The 25,914-nt window shown below is 38.6% G+C and overlaps 1 protein-coding gene across 1 annotated transcript in view; it reads right to left on the bottom strand.

Annotated features, from left to right (window-relative positions):
* fam184ab (family with sequence similarity 184 member Ab) overlaps positions 1-22,390 on the bottom strand; it is a 216,477-nt gene extending 194,087 nt beyond the window's left edge. The window contains exon 1 of the mRNA XM_085372694.1: positions 22,229-22,390. Coding sequence (XP_085228820.1) covers positions 22,229-22,390 — 162 coding nt within the window. The remainder of the gene's footprint in view (positions 1-22,228) is intronic.
* Positions 22,391-25,914: the final 3,524 nt, after the last annotated feature.

Genomic DNA, 25,914 nt, shown 5'->3' with positions numbered 1-25,914 from the left:
GTTTAATTCATAAAGACATAAAATACTTTGCTGCTTGCTTACAAAAATGTGAAGGTTGTGGCTGTGAATCTGTAAATATAACAACATCACACTTACTAAGGGGTTGCTTGGTGCCTCACCCAGGACCAATTTGTTTTACTATACCTTACCAGGGGGCACGTTTCCCCTAACAACATAGCTCCTGGGATCACTTGGGTAGGCAGACACCACCACCAGATTAAGGTGGACATTCAAAAATGCACAAATTAGCTTCCTCTAAGGTGTGTCTGAGCTCAGTCTTAGAGATAACACTTTGGAGTGGTCCAGGCTTCTTACTGTAAGGTCTTCTGCATGCCTCGTAGTTGAAGTGGTTCAAGGATGTCCTTGGTTTGCCTGAGGATCAGACCTGAGGACAAACCAAGGACATGATGGAGAGAATGTGGCTCTGCAGGCTTTACCCCTGGAAGAGCTTGTAGATAACTGGGCCTTGGCATCAATCCCGTAACAGGGATGGATAGAGAAATTTAGAGGAATACTGTTTTCATATAGGTTAGTTTACAATAGATTAAGTTTATCTCTCCTAGTATGTGATACTATTCGGGAATTTGAAGTAATGGTGCAAATTATCATTGGATGAATATAACATAATGCATAATAAACTCTTTCTCATTACTGCAGAGGACAAAAAATAACATAAAGGTAAAAACCATGAACTCCCTGCTATTAAGATGAAGCAAAAGCCAGAATTAATCGGCTCACCAGGTCATCTCGCCCATTCTGTTTTGCCTGATTTACAGCCCTCTGCTTCTCCTTTGCCAGCACCAGGTCAACCACTGGTGCATGAAAACCATTTACAGTGTGATCACTTTCTGTTGAGTCATGCTGTAGATCACAACTGCACAGCTGGAGGTCATTCTCTAAGACTATAAGGTCTACCGCCTTATGTGACAACAATTTAAACGCGTTAATCATACTTCCTCACCTCGAGTACAAAGCTATGAATCTGTTCTGACTTCAGATATAGTCCAATGAAGATGCTGGTGTCAGTGTTCAGCACAGAAAAGCTGTTACGAACCCGTGTAGCACAAGTAGTGATGTATGAATGGGACGATCGTTATAAAGAGAGTGTTAAAAATAGCACAGCACCGGGTCCCTCTGGAAACTGCATGGCTCGTTCCCTCTCTTTCCTCATCTTTCTTCTGCTCTGTTTTGCTCACACAGTCACAGCACACTGAATTCCATTAGAAGAGGCATCAGTGTCTGTAGCACTTGTAGCCTGCAGCTTCTTTCTCACGCATATTCGGTGTGTGTGTGTGTGCGCGTATGCCTATGATGTCACTATTTGTTGTATTTTAGACGCAATGGGACTGAGTGAACCCTCTTTAAACAGTGCGGAGGAACAGAGTACTAGTCTTTATACTAAAGGTTGTAGATTAATGCCTGATAAGAATTATTTTAAAAGACAGCTTCTCTGGTGAACAAAGAAAACACACACTTCAGTTTTTCTGTGGGTTTAACATTGGGGGGGTCGTGGTGGGACCTGAATTGCAGCCTGGTCTCATAGCAAAATGTGAAACAAAAACCAAAAAACCACAAAAACATATTTATGGACTCAAACTGTCCATTTGTTTGCTTGCTTTTTGTGTGAGTCACCATGACATTGAAACTAATGTATCTAAATTAAGTTTTGTGTTTGCATCATGTAAGTTGCCTTGACTTTTCAGCAGGGACATATCACCATGGCAACCAAGAAACCTTTAAAAGAAGAGGCAAAGCATGAAGCTTTCACCAAAATGATCCACAAATTGGAATTTTTTCACTATTACAAGTGAATAATATAAAAATGTTCAGGGGCATTAAAAAAAAAAATAGAAGAATGTGTGTCCAGAAACCCAAATCGGCAGATTAAATGTTGTGGCTAACAGCTGGGAGGGGCTAGCAGCTACAGTCAGCAAGAGTAAAGACACATGGAGGATAGCTTTTTATTTCATTTCCTTCTTTCTTTTATCATAAGTTTTATACAGATGGTATAGTTGTTGGCACAGTCGTGTAATAAGTGAAAGACAGCTAGTGTAAAAATCAGCCAAATGAAAACATGTGGGGCTACCTGCTGTGGGGACCCCTTGGGAATAAGGGAATAGCTAAAAGTAGCAATAAAAAAACAGGCCACTTTAAACTGATATAAAGGCATACTTAATATTAACGATGATTTAGTGATATTACTGTAATTAAAAACATTTTAATGTCAATTAACTATTTTATTAGAATAAAATAACCATGATAGCTGTACTTTGCAACAATGCTCTACTTTTGGACTTTCAGACTCCTTTACACACTCTTTATTTCAGTTTTTTGAGTTCAATAAATCCACACTTGTTCCAATGAATGAGCAGTTGTAATCTCATTATTAACCAAAAAAAACATAATTATAAAACTTGCCATAATTGAGTGATATGCAGTGAAACCACCCGAATCCCTGTGATACAGATTTTTTGTCATGCCGCCCAGCACTCGAGGAATGTCAAGCTGGAGGGAAAACTGATCCACATTACACAGTCATCCTTTTAACATCTACTGCAGCAGTTAGGCTGAGATGCTCTGCACATAGGTGTGTGTTTGTGTGAGCACGCCTGTGATATAAGATAAGATAAGATAAGATAAGGTGATATAAAAGACAAGGGTGAGATGTCGTAGCTCACATACAGAGGTTTTATCAAAACAAGCAGACAGATAAAAAAGCATCAGAGCTGAAGGGAAGCGGTGCCGTGGAGTTAACACGAGGCAGGCGAGCATTCTGCTGAAGTGGTAATAAGCTGCGAATCCACAAATGACTGTCCACATATTGTGTCAGTGCAAGCAGAACTGACACCAAAAGGCTTTGCACAATGTCCCTGGCTGTGCTCAGCCTGGCATTCAAAAGCTGAACATTGCTGAATACATGTTGGACTCAGAATGTTCATCAAGTTTAAAAAAAAGCAAATATCCTCCCACCTAACTTGAAAGTGTTTAAAGTTTGTCTGTTGTACTTAGTGTTTTGTATGTAATGTTCTTCTTGTCTGCATGCTAATTAAAAAAAAGAATAGGAAAATAATTTTTCTGAAATGGCAAGCACAGAAACTCACAGGACAGTTAATGTTTCACTTCAACTCTTTCTTTTAGCAATGACAATCTAAAACACTAAGATTGTATTAAGTGTGTTTCCCTTAAACTTATGTGGAGCACTTTTACTGTGGTATATTAAGTTATATTTATAGGTCCTATATATGCTCCGAAGAAACCTTTTCACTATAAAGCCACGATAGCACATTTCATTTTACACTAGTGTTTCATGAATCCATTCGCTACCAGAAGAAACTATATCTCTGTGTCCTGCAGGCATCATTTATGCACGTTCAGTTTATTCTTTTTCCATTCTCCTGTGTCCTTGGCACTAAACCAGTATATGTGTAATACCTTTTGAATTCAGTCTACTCATTAAGTACACCCTAACTACACCCTGATTGATTGACTTTCCCTAAGAGCAGTTCCTCAGCGATTCCTGTTAATTAAATGTCTATTTTCTGTGTATGAATTGCTACGTGCATACTGTGTGATGAAAGCTCCCAGCAATTCAGTACGGAAAGAATAAAAAAAGCTACTGTGCTAAAACCATGTGATGCAGATAGTTTGTTTTTGGATATATCATTATTGAACATTCATTACTCTTGACTGTGGAAACTCTGTGAAAGTGTTTGTCTTTCATTTCTCAGGATCACTTTGTGAACCTTTTTGACCTTTCAGCTCCAAAATACCAAGTTTATACACCATCTTCCAAGCTGAGCAGAACTACTGGAAGCATTAGAGAAACTTGGGGGAAATACACCACATCATTCCCAAGCCAGAAAACGGGCATAATCTCTTCACTGTGTCCTGGCTATGCCCTGGGGTTTCCTCTCAGTAGGATATGCCTGAGCTCACTTGGAATGTGTCCAGGCTTTCCTAGTCAGATGCAACAACTAGCAACTAAAACAGTGGTTATGGGTGACACATTTGTCACTGTTAGTAAGCCCAGCAACATTAACACAGCCCCGTAACTATGTATACCGGCACACTGGACTCAGTGCCATGTTCTCCTGCACGATCGGTATCATATTTAGAAAAAGTAATTCAGTCCAGGAATAGAAGGTAGAAACAGGGAGTCAAAACAGGAAACAAAGCCGTCGCTGATCTTTTTTTCTTTTCAAAGTTCTCGACAGACCGTCTCATCATCATCCAGCTGTTGAAGGAAGCCCCTCTCTATCACTTTTGCAGTGATATATAATTAAAATGCTGGTAAGGATGTGCATGCTTGTACACTCATTTTCAACAACAGCAAGCATAAACCGCTGATTTTAGACATCCTTCAGAGGAAGCTAATTTCCACCTCTTGTATCTGCAATCTTCTGGCCACTACTCCCAGTTCATGGCAATAGGTGAGAAACGCTCACACAGTATATATCCACAGCTTTGCTTTCGTGCTCAGCTCTCTCATCATCACCACAGACTAGTACAGGTTCTGCATCACTGAAGATGCCATGCTGACCCATCTGTCAATCTGTCACTCGTTCACACTTATAAACAAGAGCTCAAGAATAAAATGTTTTAAAATAAATAAAATATCAGAAGTCAAGCCAACAATTCTGATTACAGCTTCTCAGTGTTTACTTCCTGCTTTTCTCGCTTTTATTTGATAACAAAGCTGTACATCATTACCAAATATGCTTTAAATTGGGTAATATAATCATTAAAAAAAGAAAAATATCCTGACACGAAAGTCACATTCATCCAGTTTGACTCAGTTTCCTGTGTGAACTGATTGGAAACAGCAAAAACAAACCTTGCATTTGGCTTCAAGGAGCTAGCAGAGGTAGTCTATGGACAAAGTATGGCCATCTTATCCTTTGCTTGTTTAGTAATGCTTTCTCAAGATGTATGAAAATATTTAATCTGAGTCCCTCATGAACTTTATATGCTACATGAAGGTCAAACTGAAGCTTTAGCCTTGGGCTTTTTGGTTTATTGTGAAACTATTAGCATAATTCAATATAACCATTTATCACTTGCTTTCATGTTTAAAGTAAACACAACTTAACCAAGAACCTTATAAAGGTAAAAAACACAAACTCCCCTACTATTTAAGAATATTTAAATCTATTTATAAATCAAAGAAAAATTAGGCTAACAGCTTACCATCCCAATATAACAACACAAAGCTGAGAATAAAGTAATCAATGAATGTAACATGATTCTATGAGTGAGCTGCATTGTGCCTATTCTCTTTAAGAATCTCCATCCTCTCTGCTATTTTCTGAGATAGTTTTGTAATGTTGGCAGTTGCCATCACTGAATCAGGCTTTTCACAGTCTGAAAGGGAATATATCCTCTTCTACATTTCTAGCATAGCCAACAGGAGCTCCTTCTCACTGACCCCCCAACCCCCAAAAGAGGAGTGATTACTCAAGTCTTTCTAAAGCCATAAAACAAAGCACTGAGGAGGCACAAAAGTCTAGTTTCCTCTCAGACCACTCTGAATTACAATACTAAAATGTTATGGTGTTTTTGCTCAATGATACCATAAAAATGACTGCCTACTCTAGCTTTAAATAAGGGCCCTCTACACCATGGTAGGTTTTTCATTGTTCATAAGAGACAGGCATTGTGTTTTACATCAAAATATCGCACTTGAATTGATTAACAAAATAATAATAATTGTTTTGCAAATGGAATTTGTTCATTAACATGACTAGCAGGGTATTAGTAAAAATAAACTGTAAAAATTAATAGAGAAATCATGACAGAAAAATTCATGACTTAATGTATTGGATGTTTTTCCTTCCCACGGTGGAAGTTTAAGTCACATTCTTCCTTCATGTTTGCAATTACTCACCAAGTCTGTGGTTCAGTTGCTGCATTTTACTTTAATTAGTGCTGACATTTCTCACTTTTTAGCATTTTAACCATTTGCACATAAAAGCAGTTTGATGTTTTAAAAAAAGGAAACTTGTACTTGGCATTGATGGCACAGATGGTGTCAGCTGTTTGGGCTATAAAGGTGGTGTATTTTGTGCTTTAAAAGTACAGAGAGCAGTGAAGCAGCAGCATGTTCTACAGTGATTTCGCTTTTAGTCTGTCAGCTGCCCTAGGCAGAGATGTGCCCTTATCAACAACATTTCTTTCTGGATAAACGAGGTTGAGCTATATTATTTTCCTCTGTTAATGGTTTTATTTTTTGTCATTTTTGGCTGATTAAACAGGTAGATTGTATTATGAAATTCTTCTATAAACATGCTCAATAAATTAAAACCGGTTACAAATCTTGTACTTTCTACCTCAGCATTTCAGTTTAGAGCTTTACTGCAGCTAAAGTACATATCTAATGCTGCAATCTTCCACATAAACAAGAAAAAAGGGACCAAGAGTGAATTAAAGGAACATTTAAATTCCTGTAACGCACAAAGAGGCAAAGAGAAGCAAGGTAGGCATTTGTAGAGAAAGAGCTTTATTGATTGAACATAAACCACCCCTCAGAAAACTGACTGATATAAAAGGAGCAACGCTGAGTCATGGGGTTGTCAAGATGTCAGCAAAGAAAGGCCAGAGGACTGTGCAGATAGATGGAAATATGTGGAAATGATCAGAAATATACTAATAAGTTATGAACAAACAATTTCCCAAAATTTGGTTAATTTATTAGTGAACATATTGTCTCACAGATTGTGATTCAATCTCTCTACTTCTGTCTTTATAACAGATTCCAAATTAAAGTTTGGCCTCAATAATTCCCTAATGCGACTTAAAAGCTATAAAAAGAGCTGGAAATGTTGATGAACTGGTGTCAAATTGTTTTTCTCTATGTCAATATATGCATTATACATATACATTACATAGGAAGATTCATCCAATTTAAATTAAATTTTCTTTACTGGGATAACTTAAGTTTCAAGTTACTACCGTATTATGTCCTTTATCCCATCGCTGTTGACTACTGGCCATAATATCCCCTGAGGGATTGGTTTCATCTTATCTTAATAGGAGGACAGACTGAAGACTGGGTGAAGTCATGGCGAGCCCTGCTGTTGTTTGGATGTCCTTTAGCTTGAGGGAAGGACAGACTGATAAACAGAGACATGGAGAGAGGATGTGAAGAAGAGAGGAGTAAACACAGGCCTGCCAATTTTAGAAAAAGCCAAGAGGGGCATGGTCTTCAGGAGAATAAATAAAAGTGCAAAACGAAAGAGCAAACTGAAGAGTGAATATTCAATACTAACGTTTATGTAAAGATTACAGCGTAATATGAATAACAAATCATTTGAAGGCATCAAATTCACATGTCACAGTATGCAGGTAGTTCTCTTCTCTGCCTTCAGATTGAAGACACATCACCAAAGAAGTATACAAGGACATTAATGGATTATTAATGATTAAAAAAATTATATAGAAGTGAGCAGCAAAAGGACATTTTTGGGTACTTACAATAATAATGTGTTTTTCCCACTTTTTGAGTAGTAGTGTACCACGTTTCTGCTGCTGATGCTGCTACTGTTTGGCATAATTGGGTGTTACAGGGATTAGGGATGGCCACGATTTTCCAATAGAAGTGGACAGACTAGAAGAACTGGTCACTTTTTTACCATTGATCCACAGGTCTACTAACTCGCCCAGTCTGTGTTTTCTGTTTAAACTTGCTCACCAGTCTCACCTACTATTACTCAAGTTGATGTTAAAAAAAGACGCTTATCAGTCTTCTCTTAAATAAATAAATTAAATTAAATAAGTTTAAAAGAACAGGTCTGAACTATTACACCCAATACAGTTTGAACTATTTCATTTTGAATTGGGCCACTTTTACACATATATTCTTTGAACACTGATAATAATTCAGATCCACAGTCAGGAAAAAAGAAGTAAACACTACACTCTTGTATAAGCCAGATACTTAGCAAATAATCAAATATATCTGAAAGAAACTTACTTCAGCAACAAACTTTAAGAAAGACATAACTGCAAAAGTGAAAGCAATAACAGTTTTTTTTATTGTTGAGCAATCATATGCAAGCCACTGCCCTCAGCTATTTCTATGAGCTTATACCCAAATGATGCACACGGTGAGAAGGAGAGGGTAACTGCCAGTGTTAGGCCCATCTCTCCCATCAGTGAAGAGAAACAGAACCCAGTGAGTAAAGATGGATCCCTGGTGGCCGAGTAGGCTCACGCCGCTGCCAAGAAAAGAAGAGAAAGTCGAAGCAGACTTTAGCCTCGAAAATCCTGATGCTTGCTTGCTACTGACAACGTCTGCCAAACAGCTCCCTTTTCTTGTTAAGTGTGTGGGCTGGTGTCAAGTTAGTAGGTCTTCACTTTGTAGTGGCTTTCAGTCAGTACTGTTGATTCCCACATCAATTTAGGGCACTGATGAACACTGATGTCAGACGGTCTTTTCTGATAAACCTTTATTCTAGTCCGTGAATTTGAACTGAAATAAACAGACACAGAGGAATGCAGAGGAAATAAGTCTAATAAAAATTACAGTTGTTGTGGAGAGGAAAAACTGGCCCACAGTTGTCATCACTGATGGATTATACACAGAAATCCAGCCCATGAAATGCACTCATGTGCAAAGGTGTGTAGCTTTATTTCTTTTTTCCACATCAAAGCTGTAAGTTATACAGATCCATACAACTGATTGCTCCTTTATTCTGCAGCATTTTATATCTTTCAGAATCTATGTGCTTTTGGCTAAGATACTCTTTTAAAATCTCTGGGATTGGTGCTTTGTCAATATATTGAATTAAAAGACATTGCGCAAATATTTCACTATATATATATATCATCAAGTAAAAAGCAAATATAGTCCCTCACCAATCAACAGAGGAGAATAAAAGTTAGGAAAAAGAGCTGGCCAGGCTCAGTGGTCGCCAGAGTGAAATACAATGAAGCAAGTTCAATATGGTTTTATCTATGTTAGGGGGCTTGACAAAATCTAAACCCCCAGTCTGAGATAAGAATTATCACAATGGTGGTTATCATCTTTCTCTGCTAAACCTTTGTGCTTCAGGCTCTGTGTGCGGTCATACGAAACGAGGCTTTGATGCATCATTCGACTGTTTCACTGCAGAAAACAGAGTGCTGCCTACTGCAGCCTCAGACTTCAGCAAAAGAATGTGTGACAAAGATCTATTCAAAAGTAAATAAAAAGCCAAATAGCAATATTGCTTCTGCAAATAAGTAAAGAGAATGATGCTGTGAGAAGTCTTAGATCTTCACTAATTCACAAATGAATAGCTGTTACAGCAGAACGCTTTAGAAATGTGAAACTTGAGCCATTTAAACATTAAAGCTGTTCATTGATGTTTGACAGTCTGATGAAGGGGGAAGTGGGAATAACTTTAGTTTGTGGACAAGTCAAAGGGAAATACATTTTTACTGATTAAGAGCCTACAAATAGTTCATTTTTTTAATCAGTGTTCTAGTATCTGCAAATCAAGCAGTGTAAAACTTTACTACTTATGAGTATATTAAGTATAAAAATATATTTCTACATTACTAAACGAATACATGTACAGTTTGTGTCCCTGTGAGCTTGTACCAGGGCTTGATTTGGTAGTGTTAGTCAGGTGATGTTCAGCAGGTGGCAGGTGTTCTTACTGGAGAGAAACTGGATCGCACGTAGAGCAAAATGTCATCAACATAATTCCTGAAAAACTGCCACTTAAATGGTAAATGGCCTGCATTTGTATAGCGCTTTATCTAGTCCCTAAGGACCCCAAAGCGCTTCACACTACATTCAGTCATTCACACACTGGCGATGGCAAGCTACATTGTAGCCACAGCTGCCCTGGGGCGCACCGACAGAGGCGAGGCTGCCGGACACTGGCGCCACCGGGCCCTCTGACCACCACCAGTAGGCAAACATGGCGTTAGTATCTTGCCCAAGGATATTTGGCATGCAGCCAGGAGGCAGCCCTGGATCGAACCACCGACCTTCTGATTAGTGGCTGACCTGCTCTGCCACCTGAGCTACAGCCACCCCACTTAAAACCAATTTTAAACTAAAACTGACTCCGGATCAGGTCATACGCTCAGCATAAGTTACCATGGTGATCTAACGGCTGAAAACTCTTTGACAACTGACTTTCTTTTGCTTTAGGTATCATTAATTTAAACTTTTCATTATTGTATTGATTTATTAATTAATTTAACTTTCTTGGTTATCATCTAGATATCTTTATTGTTATTTCCTTCATCCCCCGGTCCATTTCAGGGAATACAACACAAGGTTATAAAACAAGAGACAACTACAGTTCAACAATTACCTACCTTCTTAGGTTAGCAAATACTCCAGATAATACTATGCTGGTAAATATATCATACCAACAGTGATTTCTTGGTCAAAATACTCCATATACTCAGTGTAGAAATGTTTACCACAATTTCAATTCCAGCTCTAATGATGTGGTTTTTGCTCTACATCTACAAACACAATCAGCTCTGCGCAGCTGCTCTGGCCCACAAGCTGCTGCCTTTCAATATGGCCACCAGAAGGACTGTTACATCACCTGAAAGCCCTCACAGTGAAAACAATCCTGTGCAGAGCACGCCTTGTTGCAGGCAATTTGTGACAAAGCAATGATGGATTACATCCTTTTGGGCCATTACTGGTTCATGGAAGTGAAAAAAATATTGGTGCGAGGTTGTTTCCTGGCATGTTTTTTACTCTCTCTGCAAAAGTTGAAATTTTACTGAGTTGAGATTTCTTTTTTATAGTTGAACAACGATGCAATGTGGACAAATTATGGAAACACACCATTGACAACATTGACGAGGACTGTTTCTTTTTTGCCTCTCTCTCTTTTTATTGTTAATTTTTCAGATGTCATAAATGCTGATACTAATTTATCAAACAAATGTTTCTTAGCGAGGGTTCGTCCACTTTGTTTTCAACTTAAACTTAAATGAATCAGGCCAGTTATGCCAAACCCTGATACGCTTACTTGTTCTCCTCAACAATAACACAGTGTGTAATGGTATTCAGTTGCAGTTGAACTCTAAGCTTAAAAAGTTATCTAAATGATTATCACAATAGATAAAACTTATTTTTCTTTGATTGACTGACAAATACTTACACCTTAACAATTTTTATTATATTCAGCTGGCCTAATAAGCTCAATGTCACCTTCAAAAATAAAAATACAACACATGTGAATTGAAGCAACAAAAAGACTTTGTTACTCTATAAATTGTCATACAATAAATGCCATTTAAACCTTAAAATTTCCAAAAATCTTATATGAACATTAGTCATCCAGTGAATCAGTGAGGCAGGTCCCACTGCAGCTTTTACAGGCTTCTGAGTACAACCCTGCCACACTGCGCTGGAATGAGTTCTCACATCAGACATCTCATAACAATAACAATAAAAACACACCGACTGTGTTTACAGGCAAACCTTCATCATATTGGAGGTGGAAGACACTCTTCTCCTCTTATGAGATTTTCCACAAAGACAGCTGAGTGTTTGTTTGATATATCAGGGGTATGTAATGACCAATTGTGCACCGGTGTTGCGCCGCGTCTCGCCAGTTGCTGCGACATGAGTTGCTGCAGCGTCAGCCAAATAAATCGGGGCAGAAAAGACGAGCAGCGATGTGGCTTCTGGCTGTCCAAAGGCAGAGGAAACAGTCAAGGTCAAACATTAAGAATGACTCATCAAATTACCCTCCATGTGCACCTCGCGACGCCATAAGCCACATGTGTGTACATCCAAGAACGTGTCTGTGTGTGTGTGTTCAAATTCAAATTCAAATTTTATTTGTCACGTACACAGTCATACACAGTACGATATGTAGTGAAATGCTTGGACAACTGCTCGTGACCTAAAGAAAACAAAAAAGGAAAAGGCTATGAATAAAATAGTGTGCACAGTTTTGTGTGTGTGGGTGCGTCTGTGTGTCAACAGGCATGTCGGCAATGCTTTATTTGTTCTGGATAGTGCTTCAAGCCAATATGCTCCCATCTCACCCCCTATCTTTGTGCTCAGCTCCCTGTATGTTTGTGTTTCAGTGTAAGTGTGAGTGTGTGGGCGTATCTTAATGAAATCTGACAGAGAATTGTGACAATCAGTGAAGGAGCATCCTGCAGAGGTTAATAAGCTGTACTCCTCACAGCAGCAGCAGCAGCAGCATGCCGCTTTTCTCTCTCTCTCTCTCACACACACACACACACACACACACACCATTATCCCTGTGTTTTCATTCTCCCAAAATTATAGTTAGAAATCACAAAGCTGAAATTCATGGCCAGTATCTTTAGCGCCCTATAAGAGCCAATCTTCTTTGTTTGTCACCTCAAGAAAGTAGTCTGAAAGGATACCGCGGCTGCTCCTTGGAATGTTTTCTGAGACAAACAGCAGCTTGTAATCAAATCCCACTTCCATCCTTACAAGATCTGAACTAGGACTTGTGATTTGGTGTGGCACTCAACAGAATAACACACAGATAGACTTTAACTTAGGTAGTTCAAACTGAGCTGTCAGAGGGACATCTCCATTCAAGTCAGTAATTACTTAAATTCTGGATAGATTAAGACTCTTTTCTAACTAAAAACCCAGAGTTAAACTGATCAGTAATTTTCTAAACAGACTTTGTGAACTGCATTGCTGACTGCATTTTGTTTGCCTGTTTACTCTGCATTCGAATCCTCTGGTACAATGTCATTGTAGGACAACCGTGTCTCCTGTGGCATATACAAGGTAGAGAAAAACAATCACCAGAATTTGCTGAATTCTCAACCAATTTTCAAATAGACTGGATGGCATAAATCATTAAAAGAACTTTTTCATTTGCCACAGATCCCTGGTGCCACATCATTTCAAGAATCCAAGGACAGAGTCCAAAGACTTAACTCCTACCTTCTTCTCCTAATCACATTTCCTTGATGGAAAAGTAATGAGGTCATTGAAAAGTGTAAAGGAGAATTAATAAGCATTTGTGGGGGGAAAGGGAAGCACAGTGCTCAGAATGATGAGATCAGAGTGGAGATGACTGGCCATAAAGCATGGCCACATTTAGAGAAAAGCAAAATACAGCATATCAGCACAAACACTGTGAGGGATGGGGTGATGACCGATGCACCTTGCGGATATTGAGTCGACCATGAACTCCTATGTACACCAATACATTCTTGAATCAATGTTAGGCCATCTGTCTAACAGCTTATTGTATGTCCGGCTAAAACTGGGTCATGCAACAGGACAATAATCCAAGCACAGCAGCAAATCACAAGCAACACAAAGACTGTAAGAGAAAGGAGTCAAGGTGCTGCACTGGTCTAGTCAAAGTCCAGACCTCAACATGCCTGAAATGCTGTGTCAGAACATTAATACAGCTGTGCATAAATGAAGGTTCACGAACTCCCTGAGTGGTCCCTTGGACCACTGTGAGCAATAGCAGACGTGTGCACTGTGGTCACGCCAGCATCGAATCCATCCAAGTTACATGGTTTATTAAAATAATCAAATTACAGCATTTACATTTATTTTTATCATAACTCTGGTTTTACGTGGCCTATCAACACAATTTAAAAACTGGTATAAAGTCCACACTTTTTTCGTCAATTGTTCCGTCTGTCCTTCTCACATCTCCAATGGTTGTACATGTTGTCATTAACGTGTCGGCACATAAGGACGCTGTCATAGTCTGTCAACGTATATACGAATGTGAATCGCATTATTGGCTGGACTATGGGATAAGGTTCTAATCCCATACGGGAGCCGCCAGTCACTTACTGACTAACACTGCAAAACAGAATTGTTAAAGTTTTAATTTAAATTTCAATTCAGGTTCGATTTTTTTTTTTGTGCGCAACGCAGATTTTCTGTGCACAGAGACTGTGCCAGCAGTGCACAGCTTAGAGGGAACATTGGCGGCCACCATTCTTGGAAACTGGAATTGGCTGGGCCGCGCTATGAATTCTAGGATATGGTGGGCCACGAAGGACACACCCAACCCATCCTTCAAAATCGGGGAAATGAAGGACGCATTTGTCGGCCGCATTTGAAGGAGTCGACGAATTGGGACAGCCTTCGTCGCCTGGCTGTGACATAATCGGCCTTCAAATGCGGCCTCCGAAGGATGCAGCCGACGTTTTGGGACACAGCTTTTATAGACACCTGTGTTCTTCACTCCAGGCAACAGCTCAACAAGAAACAGATTTTATTACAGCACTGTAATATTCATGTTACATGAGCTGAACCATCAGGCAGGGTGTCGTTATGACTTGTGGGACTGCATTATCTCCTTTCTTTTTATTAAGAATGGCCCAGTGTATCCTCTGCTGAATGAGGTAATAAAGGAAGAATTGAAACACCTTTCCTACGTTTTTAGAGAATTCAACCAGCTCTTGGTACAACTGCCACACAGATACTTCCAGGTCACTTCACTGAGTTGGGAGTAGAATTCAGTTTATTTAAAAGGACGTTATCCAGGTTTTAATCATGCAGCCTCTGCTTTGTTGTCCATATTTAGAGCAGCTATGTTGAAATAACAGTATCAAATGGATGCTAATTGCTACAGCTAATATGACCATTATCAGGAGAAGCAGCAGTATCAAGTCTTTAAGTCGATAAAGATTAGTTCATCATTGAAATATATTTCAATTTGAAATCTTCTTACTTGTTTAAAAATCTGTGTGCACAGTATCAGGCTTTAAAATCCCAATCAGTAAGCAGTACTCTATTCCCAGATCTGGACTCATGTTGCTCTGACCATCTGCGCTCTAACCCTGCCCCGGCTACACAGATCACTGCACTACCACCCCTGGATTATGGCATCAACACACGCACATGCTGCTGCCAAGTGATGATAGTGTATTTATCTTTTCCTGCGTTGTCTTCAGTGCAGTCACTAAATACAATAACAAGGAACAATAACTGGAAATTTCTACAAAAGAGAAAAAATTCCATCTTTTATCTACCATGAGTACTTCTTTCTGTAGTACTGAACAGACGCTTGGCCACAATGTGAAATAAGGGAATAGCGGGGAATATAAAATTAGAAAACTACTAAGCCTCAGATTGTAGAGCAGCTTGTGTGGATCTTCTCATCTTTTCTGAGTTGCTTGTAAAGAAGTCTCACTAGGGAGGAAAAAAATGTAATTAACAAATTTCTCTATGGATATGTCTGAGTCAGAATATCATTTAATCAGAGCATAAAACCAAATCCTCTTATCATCTTATGCTGGACCTTGTTTAGTGTCTATACGTGATACAGACAATATAAAGCAGTGTATATGTTGCATACTTTTGTGGAGTCATCGTGAATTATGATTACAGTTCCTATTCCAACGCCATAGAGATCCATATAAAAGAAAAAAGCATAAGTATAAAAAATAGCAAAACCTTTTCTCTATTCAAACTGTTACTTTTAAAGCAGCCATCCACAACCTTTAGACTGCCATCAAAACTATAGTCCATCAAAACTTGAAACCACATAACCAAAGATAAAGCATTTCTCTCTGGGGTTTTTTCATTGATTGATTTGGACATCTTTTGGTGATCTGTCTGTTAAAGCTGATTCTCCAAGCATGTATTTCTTGCACTTGATAGCTACCACTCTATTTAAGTTATTTCATGCCTCTGACAGGAAACGATGAGTTTAGAACTAAAAGTTGGTCAGAAAATGAAGAATATGTATCATTTTCAAATCGTGTTTTTCTTTTAATTTTTTCTGATTCGTTTTAAAGTGAAAATACTGCTTTTTTTCAGCCCAGAAATATCTTTAAGATAAGGCTGTGCCATATCAAACTGTCCATGGTAACACCACTATACATTTTGTATAGTGGTGTTACCATGGACAATGCATTTCGCATTTCATAACGTGCAAAACAACACAAGCTCAAACATGCCGTAGAGCCACATGTCAACCTCTGATGACGATTTTGTATGATTTAGTAAATCATACTACGATTTAGTAAATGAGCTACTTACAACACAGTACTTTGCAAAATACTCTAGAAAATGTTTCGGGCTAAAGCTGGAAACAACAGCTGGTGATACGTAACCTACAAGTAAGCAAATGACTCGACTGAGCATGGCTGGAGCTCTCTGTAGTTGCATCGATGTGAAGGAAGAGCAAACAGTGGATGGAAATTACTGTTGCTGTTGCATGATGGGAATTCTTTTAGCAGCTGGTTAAAAATCTCAACCCAAGATACAACATCCCAAGGAGAAAATATTTTTCCATTTCAAGCTTTTTTATATGTCTGTATTGTTCAGACTGTTGAAGAATAACAAGGCTAACTTTAACTAAAGTTTTAAGTCGTTCTGTTATAATTTTACTTAAAAACATCAGGTAAAACACTACTAACACTACTTTTGAAGTTACATTTGACTTCTGTATATATTGGTGTCTCACTGCCATTGCACTGTACCTTGTGGCACTAGAGTCATACTTTGAATCAGGTCACTTGCCATCGATGATACTGGTCCTTGGAAAAGAAGGATGGAAAATGCTCTTCATTTAGTTTGCACTTAATAGCAGCCCTGTTTGAAATTCTTGCATTTCATTTATATGCTACTTAGCACTAATTAGGAGGAACCTGTGTCCCTGCGATGCATCCATATCATTTATGGAGGAAATGTGTTATTTAAGCAAGCTAGCTGTAGCTGGTGGCATACTACTAAACACTCTTGTCCAAATGTTCTCACTTCTGGCTCCCAAAAAAAACCAAAACCCCCCAAAAAACTGTAAGTCTGCCCATCTTTTAATTACACTACCATGTTCAGCTGTCATTTTTTTAAAGTACTTCTGGCTATTAAGGGGAAAAAAAACAAACAATGGGCAAAATGCAAAAGTAATCAGTGACATCATAGTGTTTACATCTATTTATTTATATGAATGGATTTACCAAAGCTTTAGAAAAATGAGATAATGAATCAGCAGAGATGGTTTGATATTGAGGTAAAAAAAAAAAAAAAACCATACTTTTTTTATTTCCTCAAACTATATTTGAAAACATCTTTGCTGAAATGTTTATACACTGATTTGGTGCTGCAGCACCACATAATATGAATTACAAACACCACACACACACACACACACACAGTGTCCATGGTATTTCAGTATCTCTGTCTCTTCTGATCCCTTCGTCCAGAAATGCACAGAGAGCTCAGAGGTCTATTTCTGACTCACTTCAACACTAAAGTCAGTCAGGCATTGCAGATGAAACACACACACACACACAACACACACACACACACACCCTAGGCTAGGTAATACATTTGTTATAAAGCCTTCTCCTGACGATGCAAAATGACATGCTGCCCTCTCTGTTTCCCAGAGCTCTGACAACAAGCAGAAACCTCACTCCTGACTCACTGTGGACAACCTACAAGATCAAGCGTATTTTTTTTGTTATGAAAATCATCAGCCCACTTCTTACAGTACATTGCCCTGAATTATCATTTAAAACTTGTTTCCATAACAGCAAAGCCCCTGCACTGCCTTCTTTTTGACAGAAACACTACAATAAAAAGAAAGCCATCAGAGAGTGTAACTTGTGAAAAAAAAGAAAAATCATGACAGTGAAATCCCAGCAGTACACAAAGGCAAGCAGCTTTGTGGGATTAAAAATTACTGCATGAAGTCTTAAAGAACAGTGCCAACAAGTCTTGCATCACAAATCATGAAATTCAGCATCCCAGGAGAATGGCAATCGATAACTGACTTACTGACTTTGCATGAAATCCCAGCAAAAACGTACAGAGCATTGAAATGATAACACTGCTTCACTGACGCACGCTACAGCTGTCAGCCTGCTCTCATAGCAAAAGTTGAAGTGGTCACGTACAAGCACTGTCTTTGTTCACGTTCACGGACACAAATTCTCACATGTTTTCATGTCAGTCAGCACGACTTTGAGACTGAAATGTATTTTGAGTCTGCGATGCACAGGTTATCCAGACTCCTCAATGGGAAACACTCCATCACGGAAACCACAAATACAAGCTTTAAAACATGCTGCATTTATTACATGTGTTCCTGTATTTTTATTATAACGATTTAACCTGGCAGGAGTTACATATGTTCACATTAAGCAGTTATAGCGTTTAATTATGAGGAGAGCATGCACACCAGCGTGAGCTGATTCTCCATCCCTTGCTGAGATTTTTACTTTCCAAATCCTCATTCACGCATTTAAGACTGCTTCCATGCAGGAAGCAATTCGCTCATCATGCACTGCATTGTTGCTGATGGTTTGTCTCTAGTTTACTCCAGGCTTCACCTGCCAACGTAATCCTGTAATTTATTCAACAGCCTGTAACATGTCAATCGATGGCATGCTTTGCTCTCTGGCTGAAGTTGAGATTTGCCCACTTTGTCTCTCAAGCAATTATTTTGTCTTTGTACGTAACAAAATAATTTATTGTATTATGCAATAGTAATGTAAACTATATAAAGTATTGCAAAATTTTAGTAACTATAAAATAGTTAGGATAACAAAAAACAGAATTACAGTAGCACTGTAGCAAGCTGGCTGATGTTATCAGGATTAAAAATCATGACCAGATTATAAAAACGAAATAAGGGAAAAAAGACAAAAGATTTTGAAAAATCATAACTTGTAAAGCAGACACTATAGATTCAGATAATTCAGTTAAAATACGGGACTAAAGAGATGCGTCAGTCGCTCCCGAATCATTCTGTGACAGCGAGCTGGAAATCATCCAGGCAGAGATGTGTCACGAGAGTGGCTCAGAGAGGTTCCAAGGTTGCTATTTATTCCTGAATGCATCTCTCACTCTGCAGAGATCAGCGGTCAGCAGGTGGGCCGAATGCTATCAGCCTGTTCCCCTCCCCTGCTTTGTCGTGGCCCAACACAACAAGGCACTGGAGACACGAGGCTCAGATGTGTCGCCTGTGGGAACGTGTGGTGATCATGTGACTTGGCGTATGAAAACAACATCTACTATTGTGTCAGTTGGTGCACACTCACTGGAAATACGGTTTTATCTCAGCCTCTGTTTCATTGTGTTTTAATGCCGCTATGAAATTAGTGCTTCTCCACTTTTTCTTTGAAGACATTTTTTCTTGTACTTCAATATATAGGCTGAAAATGGCTTAATAAAAATGAAATATATGTCATTTTTAAATTCCATGGCATTGTTTCATTAGTTATTTTTCTTATGTTAATGTAAATATTTGATGCCAATCTCAAATTTTTTATTGTAAATGAATTATTGGGATACAGGTGCAGTAAAAATTGTGTAAATTGCTATTTTGTGTTTCCCATCACTGTCTTAAATTCATGTTTTGTTGTTATACTTCCTATACAAGAGCCAACAGTGGCATTAAAGACAATATATCAAGGAGGAAGTGTTGATGAAGAGAAAAAAAAAACAATCTTGTTGGTAAACACATCAAAATATCAGCCGTTTTCTTGATAGACTGCAAGTAAAAATATTTAGTTAAACTATGAATGATCTTATTTTTTAACAGTTTAGCACCTTGAATTGGAATTCTAAATGAAATGGATTAAAAGCTGACTCTCACTGAGAAAATGTAGATTAAACTATTCTGCAGCATCATGCAGGCTTTCATAGAAGTGCCTGATTTAAATGTTTTCTACCCTGTTGCTGACCGATGATCCGTGGTAAGTGTACAGGTGCAGAACTGGAAACAAAAATGGAACTGGAAGTGAGGATTTACCTGGATAGACAATGAAAAAAAAAACTTTCATGAGTCCTGTCCACTGTGAGGTTAGGTTTATCAACACTATAACACAAAAACTGTAAATTATAAACACTCCAGTGTTTAAACTGGAGTGTGCAGTTTATATACGGCATTAGAGTCCAGATTTTTTAACAGTGATGAAAAGATTGATGTTGTTATTTTTTTAGTGTAGGTTATATTATTTGTTATTTCTATGCTTACTTTTTTAGTAAGCATAGTACTTTTTATTTAATTAATTTTTATACCTCCTTAGAATCCACTGAGCTCTAGCAATTCTAACACTATGTTAAGAGAACATTTTTCATAAGCAAAATATAGTCTGACAACACAATGTTAAGGGGGTTATGTTTAGCTCCTTGTAAACCATCCTAATAATAATTTTGTTGCACCCAAATTTGTCTGCTTCTGTTGTCCAGAATTATGCAAAAAGACAGCATTACTACATAATATTATAGAAATTAATGTTATAGTCTACACATCAGCTTTTCACTGAAAAGAATATATTTGTGCTTTTCCAATATTCTCTGTCCAAGGCACACCAAAGCGTGAACTAAAAAATTAGGACTAACGTCTGTAATCAGTTCTTCTTTTGACTGGGCTGTCAGATGACGGGACACAGCACCTGCACATAGGTGTCAGAATTAAGGACCTAAATGCAGGACTCCAGGCAGACTAAATATTTAAAAGCAAACCTTTCATGAGGCACGCACAGGAACAGATATAGACACCACAACAAAGACCAAGGGAAAGGGGCAGGACTATTTATACACATAGGGTAATCAAGAAAGTGGAGAGATCTGGAAGGAACGAGACACAGGTGAAGACCAAAAAAAAAAAATCACAGCAGAGGAAGTAAAATTCAATTTTAGACACGAGACAATGTTAAATTAGGACATTAAATTCAAAACATGACCATACCCAGGCTGCTAGGCTGAGAGAAGCAAGGTTTTTTGCTTCACAATAAGCTCCACTATCATATACTTTGCCTCCATAATTAAAATAATAGTTAAAATAATAGTTTTTAAAAAAGGTATTGTTGTTTCTTAACATTTCTTTTGGCATTGCAGTAGCCATACACAAAAATGTCTTTTAAACTTAAATAAATGAAATCAAAATGAACATAACTGTTTTTTGGCAGGGGGTCTGTTGGATCTTCATATAAAATACCAAACATTACCATGAAGAAAAATCCCTGTACCTTTAACATTACATAATATTTGAACAAAACTGTGGCAAATAAACACAAAAACTAAGAAGTTAAAAAATGTATGCAAAAAATACAAAAATATTACATGTGAAATTTCCTTTAAATTATTATTAAAAGCTATGCTGCATATTACGATGGTTAATTAGCTACCACGGTCGAAAAGACCCTTTTCTATTTCATTGTGACTTTAAAGAGTCCACTCTGCACTAAGGCTTGGCACACACCTAGCCCAAGGCTGCTGAATTGTTGTTTTTTCGTTTTTTTTAAGCATCCACTCTCTCAGCACAAAAAGAGCACAAATCTTATACTTAGAAGTCAGAGGCAAATCCTCAGAGTATATATCACCAACTCCAGGCATCAAACCCTTCAGAAGCCACCTGGAAACATGTACAAGTGCCTGGTGGACCCCCCAGCTCGATGATAATGACACCCTGGAGCCAGAAACATGTGCTGACATGGAGCCAATGTTTTGGAGACGCCAAAGTTTGGCAAGTGACATAAAAGAACTGATCCCGCTTTGAGGTGAAAATCATTTAAAATGCCCTTGAAAGACCATAGATGCGGGTGGTGTAGAGCAACCATATATACTGTAAATGATCTCCAAAATATATACAGTACACTATATAGATACTATGAGGGATCAAAGTTTTCAGGAAGGGTTTAGTTTAACTGCATACAACACTTATGCATGAGAAGTAAAACTAAATGCCGGAAGAGTCTGTGCTGCTAAAGATGATTAATGAATGAGATGGCTGATATTGTGATGACCCGCTGCTCGCTTAAAATGCAGCATCCAAGCAGACCTTGGGGCAGCTCGTACCTCCCAGGTAAGAAATCACGCCAAACTCACTAAAATAAAATATCAAACTTTGACGGCTTTTGTATGCTTTTAGATTTCAGTATGCCATGAGGCATTCAGAGCTGCTGCTTCTTTCGGCTCACAATTCAAACACCAAGCAGCATGCATTTAACTTAAATCCAACTTTAACTTCCTTTAAACCAAAGCGATTTACAGCTGTAGTGAGCATATCCTACTTTAGGAGTTAATTATTTTTTATCAGACGAATAAATGTTGCCTTAAATGGACCCCGAAAGTACAAGAACACCCAGGAGATCCACTAAAAAATGTCAGTCTTGTTGTGCTCGTTAGACATGTAAACCGACACAAGTTTAATTGCTAAACGGGCAAATTTCCAATGGAGTTTGGTGCCCAGTTCTCACACCAGAACAGCAGGTACAGGGTCTTACCCAAGGGTTGAAGAGAGAGTGCAGAGGAGGCCTCCTAAAAAAGGATCCTTACCTTTGTTAGCTGTGCTATCTTCTTGCTCATCTTCAGGTGTAGGTCTTGGGTATATTCCATGGCGATGCCGGACTGAAAAGACATGCTGGATGCCGAGGATGTGCTAAATTTCCCCTGACCGGCAGGGCAGTAGCGCTGCTGCCAACCCGACCCAGTCGCCATCTTCACGATGATGCCTCAGATGCTCGAGAAAGATATGGGCAGTAATTACAATAATAAACTGGAAGGTGCTAATGAGCGGTGTGTAGGACTGGGACTGTGGAGGATTTATGTTTTTGCCGAAAAAAAAAAAATCAGAAATATGAAGCCTTTTGAGCCCACAGACTGTTAAGAATTGGTTTCATTTTTGCTTCTGTCGGGGTAATAGTACACCAGAGGGGTGAAATGAGTAATTTTAAGGTCCGGAAACATGAGCTACTACCATCTTGTCCGTTATGCGTCCGTTTTCAGCGGGTCCAGTCTGCTGTCACCTGGCGCTGATGTGCAGCCGTTTCCAGGGAGCTGGTTGGCGGGTTGGCTCCCGGTCGGTCACCTTGATACAGAAATTTGTCAGCGGCAGCCGTTAACAGTGATTCCTCCTCGGTACATTCCGGCTACACTGAGGAAGAAGTGAGTAGAGACTGGGGTTATGTGTGTGTGAGCGTGTAGGACAGGCTCGGCGGTTGGCTGCTGCTCCTCTGTTGCCATGGATCACCTCAACAGTTTATGCTGCATTCACGTAGGATGGGAGCAGCGCTGCATTCACGTGCAGTCGGACAAAACGAAACGTGCTCACGTACAGCTTGCCAACACCAAAATACGGTTACTATAACTAACTACGCTAAAAGTAGGTGTCCATTTTAGTTAACGGAAATAAAAATAATATCGTTTACGATTTTTCGTTCTTAAAATATAACAAAAATGAAATAAAATATAGAAGAAATGACGCTGATCGCCTAAGCAGCCTTTGAGGCTTTGATTCATTACTTTATTGAGACGTGTCAACAGCTTTTTAAAACTTCACAGGCTTCATTGAAACTAATCTGAATCCAAAGCATAAAGTAGAAATACAATCTAATTAGGCTTTAAATTAGGCAAAACCAAAAAAAAGTCTTTTCACTGCATGCCAAAGCACATCTTGACTCATATTTGCAGATGCAGATATAAGTGCCTTATGTTGTCTACGGTTCTTATTGATTTCCAACTAAGCTTTTGCCTCTTTAGCATTAGTTAACTTTGGACAACAACTGATGCACTCATGATTAAAAACAATTTACCTTTCCATTTCGTTTGTCTGTTTGTTCTCTTGTTTTCTTTCTCCACAAAGTGATCCGTTATTACCACCCGCCATAGTTTATCCTTTTGGCTGTTGTTTGGCTGATGCTAAATCCCATCATCTGGAGTTGCCTTGAGGCACACAATTGGAAAACCACTTAAAAATGTAAAAAGTAAAATGGAAATGGAAAATTAGAAAGTGCATAGAAACGCAGTTACACCCAAGATGGGTCTGAAGAAGTCATAAAAGTCTTTTATTTTAGTGGGCTGCAGAAGGCACAGGCTGATTTTCATGACTGCACTTTTTTAAATGTCTTTTAAAAATGCACATATATCTAAAAGTCTTGGAAAGTCTGTTTCACAGGCATCCATGACAACTGTATGACAACTCAACAGCTGAAGAGACAGTTTAATATTTTACTACTTATCCCATACACCCAGTTTTTCCTCTCCCCATTTTTTCAGCGATGCCTCGCCTAAAGCACAGCCTCTGGCCCAGCTCATTGCTTTTCATTCATCTGTCATCTTCATTATTGATAAGCGTTTATCATTTGTATTCGGGGATGTGGTCCTTGCTGGTGAAAGGAAAAGTAGAAGATCTTTAATCATGTAATTTACCCATAATGTACAGCACAGCCTCCTGACCTGAAACTGGCTGCACACAAAATGAAATTTCCCTTTCCAGTTGCATCACTTTGAGACATTGTGCTATAGCCGTATGTCCCTTTTTAGTTCAGTGGCTCTCTGAAGCCAAGAATTTATTGAGTTTGTCTGTCGGGCAAACTAAAATATGTATTTGGCCTGATTTGGCCCATGGGCCATGATATCAAGATTATAAAAACAAAAAGCAAGATGTACGGAACTAACAGCAGTGATTTCAATTTAAACCTACTTTGAGGAAATTAATAATCACATATCAAGTTGTCTGAGATGTAAACCTATTCAAGATGACCTCACGTATCATGAAGACTGAGACAAAAGCAATTAGCTATGTTATGCAGTGCAGGTTCAAGCCAATTATATGGACTCAATTACACCCACTTAGACTCAGTAATTGGAATTAATTAAACACCTATCAATCAGCAATCGACCAAAGACAGTGCGTCATTTCCCATTAAAACATCATCAAAAGAGGTGGCATAAATTCTAAAAAGACCCAGCAGGAAAAATTAAGTCTCAAATCTGTTTTTAGGAATTAAGAAAGTAACCAAAAGGCCTCAAATCTCAGAGATACATTTTCTATTTTCTCCTCCTTCCTAAGGGTGTCAGTGTTTGAGATAAAGCAGGTAGCACAGGCAATTCAGAACTGTCATATTGTCAAATAGCCAGAAAAAGGGGTAGGTTGGCCTTTGACACCTATTGAAGCAGTGATGGGTGGCCGTTCTCACAGAGAGATGACAGCATGCTTTGGGTGTTGTTTTTCCACTATGAGAAATGAAACAGGTAGCAGGTAAGGGGGTTTATGCTCAGTGGAGCTTAATTTTGACAAGTGTAGGTGTACGTTCCTGTATTTCATGGTTATAACACATCTGTTTTGTCATTTACATCTACTGAGATGTGTCTACAATTTTAATGATACCATTATTTGCTGCTCAGTGACTTTAGTTTTCACAATTAGGTCATGTCTATGAAGTATTCACTATATTCTAATCATCATTGCGCTAACAACACTTTTTATTTTAAATATTACATGTTATAAGTCTTAATAAAGCATGATGTTCCATTATCCTAAATGTCTACATCCATTTGCATAAAGCTCAAAAAGATGGCCGCATGTTTTACCCTGACCTAAGCTAAAAGCATGCACATGCATATTCGTGCCAGATTATTCAGGTACAATGCACCATTTCTCTTCATACAATGACAAATACACAATGGACTATTGAATTACTGAAGCCTGGGCCATTTTTATTTGTGCCTTGGCTCCAGTAATCCTGGCTGACCTGGAAAAAGTCTTACACAGTAATACTTTCACATTAGTTTGTGTATTTACTGAGGTTTTCGCAATAATCGGTGATAAAATTCTGCAAATTAAGCTTTTCAAAAGTTAAATGGGGAAGATGGCATATGAGCATGTGCTCCTCCCCTTCCTCAGCTTGCACGCTATTGCATGTTTTTGCAAAGATCAAAACCTGGCCCACCATCTGGTTTCCACGCAAATGTCAAGTCTCACCATGAGACCTCCTGTTTAGCCCCAAAGATCACAAACAACTAAACATGACACACTTGAAATGAAGTCGGTTTCCAGAAAATCTTAGGAACACCTTCTCAAAAAGGTGTAGGAGTGACACTCAGCAGTGTTTGAAGAATGAAAGAATAACACACAATGAACCTTTTAGATGAAATAAATCTGCAGCAGAATTTCTATTTTTACTCTTGTGCACGTTCGTTTTTACTCGCACATACCAGCTACTCTCACTAAGGAGGTCATA

This window comes from Diplotaxodon limnothrissa, linkage group LG15, assembly GCF_057381915.1.
Source record: "Diplotaxodon limnothrissa isolate DT_005_m linkage group LG15, D_limnothrissa_male_GT1.1, whole genome shotgun sequence".
Lineage (NCBI taxonomy): Eukaryota > Metazoa > Chordata > Actinopteri > Cichliformes > Cichlidae > Diplotaxodon > Diplotaxodon limnothrissa.
Note: the sequence above shows the minus strand (reverse complement) of the source record. Positions and strands in the feature narration are given on the sequence as shown.